The 8,876-nt window shown below is 43.8% G+C and overlaps 1 protein-coding gene across 1 annotated transcript; it reads right to left on the bottom strand.

Moving 5' to 3' along the window:
* Nucleotides 1-1,328: 1,328 nt before the first annotated feature.
* Nucleotides 1,329-8,223, bottom strand: LOC123762277 (gamma-butyrobetaine dioxygenase). The gene is made up of 9 exons (XM_045748701.2): nucleotides 8,077-8,223; nucleotides 7,577-7,682; nucleotides 7,077-7,270; nucleotides 6,729-6,860; nucleotides 6,235-6,428; nucleotides 5,247-5,352; nucleotides 4,475-4,689; nucleotides 3,968-4,128; nucleotides 1,329-3,507 (listed from the first exon to the last, which is right to left on the bottom strand). The coding sequence occupies exons 1-9, from the start codon at nucleotides 8,146-8,148 to the stop codon at nucleotides 3,353-3,355; spliced, it is 1,335 nt and encodes a 444-aa protein (XP_045604657.2). The 5' UTR covers nucleotides 8,149-8,223; the 3' UTR covers nucleotides 1,329-3,352.
* Between the last annotated feature and the right edge of the window lie 653 nt (nucleotides 8,224-8,876).

Genomic DNA, 8,876 nt, shown 5'->3' with positions numbered 1-8,876 from the left:
AATGTAAATAGCCCGAGCACGCTATGCACGATAGCATGATAGTACGATTTGCACGATAGCACAATAGCACGATATGCAAGATAGCACGCATAGCCCGAAACGCTATGCGTGCTAGTGGCTTTACAAGAATGTAAATTCAACCTAATTTCTATGTTCTCTGTTAACCCCCAATGTACCTTCTTGTATATATATAAATAAATAAATAAATAAATAAATAAATAAATAGATATGATCAAATCAAATATTTATTCAGGTAAAGTACACACATACAAGGTGAGATACGAAACGTTGATGGATTTATAGATAGAGCTAGAACATACAATGCCTAAAGCCACTATTACGCAAAGCGTTTCGGGCAGGAAAGATAGAGCCCAATCGTCCCACGAACCTGTACATCAGTTGATTGACAACTTGCCTAAGGGGCAAACCTGCGCGGTAAGAGGTGCACATTTGCTTACAGATAGTTTAAGCAGGTGTTTAAGATCTAGTGAAGGTAAAATATATCTTTTTAAATCGTTTCCAACAGTAAGTTTATTGGTAAAAGTACTACAGTGCTGGAAGGTGCCAGGTGTGGACTATGTCACAGTACTACAGTGCTGGAAGGAGCCAGGTGTGGACTATGTCACAGTACAACAGTGCTGGAAGGTACCAGGTCTGGGCTATGTCACAGTACTGGAAGGTGCCAGGTGTGGACTATGTCACAGTACTGGAAGGTGCCAGGTGTGGACTATGTCACAGTACTACAGTGCAGGAAGGTGCCAGGTGTGGACTATGTCACAGTACTACAGTGCAGGAAGGTGCCAGGTGTGGACTATGTCACAGTACTGCAGTGCTGGAAGGAGCCAGGTGTGACTGTCACAGTGCCACAGTGCTGGAAGGAGCCAGGTATGGACTATGTCACAGTACTGGAAAAAGCCAGGTGTGGACTATGTCACAGTACAACAGTGCTGGAAGGAGCCAGGTGTGTACTATGTCACAGTACTGCAGTGCTGGAAGGTGCCAGGTGTGGACTACACTACAGTGACAACACCCCAGGGATTAGCGTGTGGGACTGGGATACTGGGATATCCCCAGTGACGAGCGTGGGAGTCGGGATAGCACAAGATCCCAGCTAAAATATTACAGGTCTTCTATAATCCAGCTCATTCAACTTTCCATCATATTCACACACAGAGATCACACTAACGTGATGCTCCCGGACGCAGGTTCGAATCCTCGTCACGGCCCTTGTAGATTTGTTCCATCATATTCATTATTGCGTTACGTTTTTGAATAGTTTATTAATGCCATTGCGTCCTTAAAATATATAATTATTAAAAAAAGTCATATTTTATAAAAAATTTATTATATGCAATATATTGCAATTGTAAAGTTTCGGAACCTTACATATAACAAATCATAAACATATTTTAAAAATATACATTATCTTTATATTATTAAGATTATATTATATATTATTTTATCATAAAATTATCATCAAATGTAAAATATTTAAATATAGTAATTGACAAAATTTAAAGTAACAAATTCTTTTGCACATTTTTCCACTGAACTACAAATTTGTCCATACTGACCAAAGTTGACGAGTAGTGAAAGCCTGTTAGGCAATTTGAAGACTTTATTTACTCAATCTAGTATGGTCGCAAAATTATTGTTCCAGTTCATTATACACTGTATTGACATTGTACCATACACACTGTATTGACAGTGCATCATACACTGTATTGACAGCGCATCATACACACTGTATTGACATTGTACCATACACACTGTATTGACATTGTACCATACACACTGTATTGACAGTGCATCATACACACTGTATTGACATTGTACCACACACACTGTATTGACACTGCATCATACACACTGTATTGACACTGCATCATACACACTGTATTGACAGTGCATCATACACACTGTATTAACATTGTACCGTACACACTGTATTGACACTGCATCATACACACTGTATTGACACTGCATCATACACACTGTATTGACACTGCATCATACACACTACGACCAGGCAACAAAAATAAGGCAAGAAAGAGAAGGGTGGGCAGACTGCATATTTTTGGATTGTCAGAAAGCCTTTGACACAGTGCCACACAAGAGGTTAGTGAAAAAACTGGAGATGCAGGCTGGAGTGAAAGGGAAGGTACTCCGTTGGATACAGGAGTACCTAAGTAACAGGAGACAACGAGTCAGTGTGAGGGGGTGAGGTCTCAGATTGGCGAGACGTTACGAGTGGAGTACCGCAGGGGTCAGTCCTTGGACCTATATTGTTTCTGATATATGTAAATGATCTTCCAGAGGGTATAGAATCGTTTCTCTCAATGTTTGCCGATGATGCAAAAATTATGAGGAGGATTGAAACTGAGGACGATAGTAGGAGGCTACAAGATGACCTAGACAGACTGAGTGAATGGTCCAACAAATGGCTGTTGAAGTTCAACCCGAGTAAATGCAAAGTAATGAAACTAGGTGGTGGAAATAGGAGGCCAAACACAGGATACAGAATAGGAGATGAAGTACTTAATGAAACGAACAGAGAGAAAGATCTAGGAGTTGATATCACACCAAACCTGTCTCCTGAAGCCCACATAAAAAGAATAACGTCTGCGGCATATGCGAGGCTGGCTAACATCAGAACAGCGTTCAGGAACCTGTGTAAGGAATCATTCAGTATCTTGTACACCACATATGTAAGACCAATCCTGGAGTATGCGGCCCCAGCATGGAGCCCGTACCTTGTCAAGCACAAGACGAAGCTGGAAAAAGTACAAAGGTATGCCACTAGACTAGTCCCAGAACTAAGAGGCATGAGTTACGAGGAAAGGCTGCGGGAAATGCACCTTACGACACTGGAAGACAGAAGAGTAAGGGGAGACATGATCACAACCTACAAAATCCTCAGAGGAATCGACCGGGTAAACAAAGATAAACTATTCAACACTGGTGGGACGCGAACAAGGGGACACAGGTGGAAACTGAGTACTCACATGAGCCACAGAGACGTTAGAAGGAACTTTTTTAGTGTCAGAGTAGTTAACGGATGGAATGCATTAGGCAGTGATGTGGTGGAGGCTGACTCCATACACAGTTTTAAATGTAGATATGATAGAGCCCAGTAGGCTCAGGAATCTGTACACCAGTTGATTGACAGTTGAGAGGCGGGACCAAAGAGCCAAAGCTCAACCCCCGCAAGCACAAATAGGTGAGTACAAATAGGTGAGTACTGTATTGACACTGCATCATACACACTGTATTGACACTGCATCATACACACTGTATTCACATTGTATCATAAGTAATGCATTCAAGTCGACTGGAAACTAAAGTGGCTGTTTTACAGGAAGACTCCCAAGTCCTCCTGAAGGCGGCGCCGGCGGCAGCGAGCCTCGTCCCAGTCCAGGTAAGAGGACTCAATGTGGCGCTCGCTTTGGGCGTCGTAGGCCTCCCGCCCGTGGACACACCGCACGTTATCCAGCGTCATCATCTCTCCTGCAACAGTCCCAAAGCGCTTCAGTCTCTGTGGCTGAGTGCTCAATAACTATGTTAAGCTGTAACCCCGTCTATGTAATACAAATTAAAATATATGTATGCATTTACACATTGTTTGGTCACATCTATCTTGAGGTTATCTTGAGTTGGTTTCGGGGCTTTTTTAGTGTCCCCGCGGCCCGGTCCTTGACCAGGCCTCCACCCCCAGGAAGCAGCCCGTGACAGCTGACTAACTCCCAGGTACCTATTTACTGCTAGGTAACAGGAAGTTACCTAGCAGGAAGTTGTCTATGGTAAAATACCAGCTTAAAAACTATATAAATTATTGGTAGAGGTGATTTGACTTTTTAATACCGGATAGAAAGTCAGATTGATCAAGTTGAATGGTCTACGTTTCTTCATGTGGTAACTGTGTCACATGAAGGGATATAACAAAGTGGTTTGGCTCAACGCAACTCACCTTCCTCCATCTTAAAGGTGATGGCATTGTCGTACAAGATGTCGTTGAAGAGCTTCATGGCGGCGTAGAACTTCTTGACGAGGTGAGCGGAGAGGTCGAGGTGGGAGGCCCGGACGCCGTTGTTCATGGCGACGCAGACGACCTCCTGGTCGTTGTTCACGCTGACGGTGGAGACAACGGGCGTGAGTGACTCGCGGTCTCCCTCATGAACCTAAAGCTTACGTCTTTGTAGGTCTGGCTTCACCGTCTGGAGCAACTTCCAAGCACTTTACGTTTCATGAGGACTTGAATATTCAGTTCAAAATTCAACTAGAAAAAATTGTGGCCCTCAAATTGGGGGGAGGACCTATGACAAGTCGCCGGCTTTCTGTCCCTAAACATAGTGGCCCTCAGGTTAATGATACACCGACTTAGCTCCTCCTGGTAATGGACATTCCTACACTTAATTCCTAGATATTGCCTGTCTGCAAAGATCCTTCACCTGCAGGGGAACGGAGACGGACTCACGTGATTATTGGCCTCTTGGAGATCTTGAAGAAGCGGTCCATCTCCCAAGAGAAGTTGGCGTGGCCCTTGTCCCAGAAGTAGGCGTCGGTGGTGGCCAGGACCTGGAAGGCCTCGGGATGCCTCCGCCTCAAGCACTCGGCAGCGAAGAGTCCGTCACTGATGACACTCGCCCCTCCTGCCCCCGGCTCCTGCTTCACGCACTGGATGAAGATAATCTGCAAAACCCAAACACATATTACAAGAGTTGAGGCTGAGTACCTTCGTGAAGCGTGATTATACAAAGACTGTTTCGTTGGCATATGAATGGTAAGGGTAAACATTCAACCCGTTCTCGCACTTTCTTAGTCAATATTGACTTATTTAATACGTGCATATGTGACATACTAAACATATTGGTTTACCTTGAAAAGCTTCATAGAAAACACCGACCTTACCTAACCTTCTTAGTATGTTAAGATAAGCATCTTATTACTTCGTAATTACAATTATTACTGAACCTATTATAGGTATAGGAATGGTAAGTATAGGTAATTACAATTATTACTTAGCCTATTATAGGTATAGGTTAAGTAAAAATTGTAATTACGAAGCAATAAGATGCTTATCTTAACATACTAAGAAGGTTAGGTAAGGTCGGTGTTTTCTATGAAGCTTTTCAAGGTAAACTAGTATGTTTAGTATGTCACATATGCACGTATTAAATAAGTCAATATTGACAGAAAGAAAGTGCGAGAACGGGTTGAAACATTAATGTGTGTGAAGCTCTCCGTACCCCGGGCATGTGCTCGTACTGGGCGAGGTCGTTGTGCATGCCCAGCTTGCTGTTGGTGAAAGCCACGTTGTTGCTGTTGGCCCGATTGATCACTGGCGAGTGTGGCCTGAAACAATAGAAATATAATCGAGTTTTTAAGATATCCGGATACTTATTCCAGTATGTAATGAAGAAGATTGAAGAAGATTAAGCCACCCAAAAGGTGGCACGGGCATAAATAGCCCGTAAGTGGTGGCCCTTTTGAGCCATAACCAGTATCAATAGATGATACTGGAGATCTGTGGAGGTGCGCCTGCACCCTGCGTGACGGGAGATGTCTCCAGTGCCAGTTTGTATATTCTAAACAATGTTCCCCTGCAATAAAGTAGTTCACAGAAATAATATTCGTAATGTGAGCTCAATAAATTAGGAACAAATATTCAAAGAAAAGATGCAATTAAAGTAATTTTTTGTAAGTGGTTCCCGTTATGACGCTGACTGATGTCTCTCTAGGGGGGCCTGACAGCTGAGAGGACAACGCTTCGGATTCGTAGTCCTGAGGTTCCGGGTTCGATCCCCGGTGGAGGCGGAAACAAATAGGCAGAGTTTCTTTCACCCTGATGCTCCTGCTCACCTAGCAGTAAATAGGTACCTAGGAGTTAGACAGCTGCTACGGGCTGCTTCCTGGGGGTATGTAACAAAAAGGAGGCCTGGTCAAGGACCGGGCCACGAGGACGCTAAGCCCCGAAATCATCTCAAGAAATCAACCATCTCAAGAAATCAACCATCTCAAGATAACCTACACGTAGTGTTCCAACCACTTGGGCTAGACGGTAAAGCGACGGTCTCGCTCCATGCAGGTCGGCGTTCAATCTCCGACCGTCCACAAGTGGTTGGCCACCATTCCTTCCCACAGTCCCATCTTAAATCCTTATCCTGACCCCTTCCAAGTGCTATATAGTCTTAATGGCTTGGCGCTTCCCCTGAAAATTCCCTTTCCCTTTCTCACCCGTAGTGAGACTGCTTCACGAAGGCGATGTGCTCGATGAGTCGAGGACCAGCCACGTCGCTGTCTGGGGTGTTCCTGACCATGGCTGATCCCTTCTGCTCCATCGTCAGCAGCCAGGCCAGCAGCGTCTGGTCGTCCCGCAGCAGAGTGTGGTAGTCGAACTCCACCAGCTGGTGGTCGGCGCCCCACGGCTCCTGAAGATATGAGCAATATCTGCGTTGGTATCCTTGTATGACAGGTTATAAAGTTTGTTTATGTTCCTACTGGAGACATTAATCCTAAATGTTATATGTGAAAATTACTGAAAAATGTTTTATTGAACAAATTTATACAAATAATCTTCACAATAATGATAAACATAATATATAAACTAATGACAAAATATCTATGTGAAGAGAGTTTTGCCGTTGGAAAAAATTTAATTTTTAAAACAATATTTAATAATAACAATGAGAGAAAAAAAATAACGTTAAGAAACCAGATTCCTAACTGACCCTCCTAAAGGCATATCTGGTGCGCTGCCGGGCCCTGGCGGCGGGGGTGAAGGCTCGGTCCTGTAGCCACTCTCCTGTGTACTCACTCCTGTGACCATCGCTCCAGTTGATCTTCACTCCTCCATCACTATCCTGTGAACAAGCATCAACATCTCACACATACACATCTAATAACATTAGTTCGTGCACGTTTTGACTTCTTAATCACATTCCAGTATGTATACATATCCAATTTACGATCAAACTATGTTTGAAAACAGTAAGTAATTATCAAAAGAAGGCACTAAACCGGGAAGGCTATGTAGCACCACATGAAACGGTTAAAGAAAAGGTTAAATTATGAGTTACCTGAACTTCGATGGGATGGACTTCGAAGTCGAGGTCGTCCAGAAGGAAGTTCCTGCCGAGGGCGACGGCGTTGTAGCACCCGGGACACTGGCAGTTGTCCCTCAGCCACACGTAGGGCATCTGGCTGGCGCTCCCGTCGCCGAACGTCACCTTCAGACACTCCCTCTCCAGGACCCACGACACCACACTGCTCCCTGTAGCACACCACTAACTTCATTAACATGTCAGCCAAATAACTCCTTTATATAAGCCAATAGGAAACTGCAGGAGGCCTATTGAACCATACGAAACGGTTCCTATTGGTACCAAACCAAACTCATTCATTCGTACGTCTTACATTTGCTTCAAACAATGCAACTATCCAACCAAATTATTCGTCCCTTAAGTCAACAGCCTCATTACCAAAACCGTATTTCGTAATCAGGAAATGCCGACAGTCATGTTAATATGAAGCAAGTTGCGATACACAGCATCTATGGAAAAAAAAAGTGGGAACCTACGTGAGTGTGTTTGGCACTTGAGTGCCAATTGCTGGCGGGCGTCGGCAGCGAGGCTCAACCCTCGCTGGACGCTGCAAGAGGAACATCCGCCACTCTTCCCTCGGACCTGTAAACATAACCCAGTGATGAAAGGATGATATATATGTGGATGTTTATTTTCTTGGTTAAATCATCTAACAATCAACAAAGTGAGAGGTAGAAACATCTGTAATAACTCGTCACTTATTGCATTAACGTAAGTTTGCAATAGTATTGGTACAGATTTACTGATAATAAATACAAACCTGCCGATCTACGTTAAACATTGCTTGGCATAAACATTGCTACGTTAAACATTGATTGGCATAAACATTGCTACGTTAAACATTGCTTTTCAGAACAAAAGAAACAAAAAATGTATCATAAATATCATTCACGTAAATGAATGTTAAAGTTGTTTCAGCCGTTGCCAAAACAACGACTCCACTAACGCTGTCAAAGAGTGAAGAGCCAGCCATTACCTGTTGACGAGCAACGCACTTGAGAGCGGCCGCCGTTGAGAGCAAGAAGCGGTAGTAACGCTGGGAAAACATACTCCTGAGAGCGTCTTGGAAGACAGTTGGTTATTGAGAAGTCGTGTTGTCGTGTTTGTGAGAAGGTCTTGCCTCTCCCCTATTATATACAACACTATAGTGGCCGGTTGCCATATTTGGGAGCCGAGTTAACAGTATTGTTTCATTGCCAATTTCGGAGAATTTTGTTGATTATTCGAATTGGTGATGACAATTTGATTGTTACTCGCAGTTCAGTTGTTGATTAATGATATCCTCTCATTCTCTCCCAGGGAGAGTTATTTTGCGCCGTGAACTTAAACATCTGACAAGGTGTCACGGACGATAAGTGGTGATAATGAGCGATATTTTCTAAACAAAAACCTCTCAGCGAAGAGACTCTTTAAATGAAGATAATAATTACCTTTCTAGATCGTACGACAGGATCTCACAGATCTGCTCACGGAAGTACCTTACACTGCATGGTCTATCTACTTGGACTAGTCGGTACCGCAATGACCTCGCATCTTGCAAGTCTGCGTTCGATCCCCCGATTGTCCAAGTTCCTTTACCCCTTGCTCATATCCTAATTCCTTTTCCTCATAGTGGCTTAGGGTTTTCTCTTCATAATTTCCCCTCACATTCATGCAATTAACAACTCCATGCCATCTCCCCCTCGTGGACTCGAACCCGGGTCAGTGAGGAGGAAGCCCTGGACTGAACCCAGTCCGCCAGAGATGGAATGGAGGTTACGGAACACTCTGAGGCCT

Source organism: Procambarus clarkii, chromosome 2, assembly GCF_040958095.1.
Source record: "Procambarus clarkii isolate CNS0578487 chromosome 2, FALCON_Pclarkii_2.0, whole genome shotgun sequence".
NCBI classification, from domain to species: Eukaryota; Metazoa; Arthropoda; class Malacostraca; order Decapoda; family Cambaridae; genus Procambarus; species Procambarus clarkii.
The sequence above is the reverse complement of the archived record's forward strand: the minus strand, read 5'-3'. Positions and strand labels throughout refer to the sequence as shown.

Bases quoted from the DNA above. Each gene is read 5' to 3' on its own strand.
- LOC123762277 (XM_045748701.2), bottom strand. From the start codon at position 8,148: ATGTTTTCCCAGCGTTACTACCGCTTCTTGCTCTCAACGGCGGCCGCT. The intron at 6,429-6,728 runs GTCAGTTAGGAA...TCATATCTTCAG, and splicing joins CCAGATATGCCTTTAGGAGG to GAGCCGTGGGGCGCCGACCA. The intron at 3,508-3,967 runs GTGAGTTGCGTT...GGACTGTTGCAG, and splicing joins CACCTTTAAGATGGAGGAAG to GAGAGATGATGACGCTGGAT.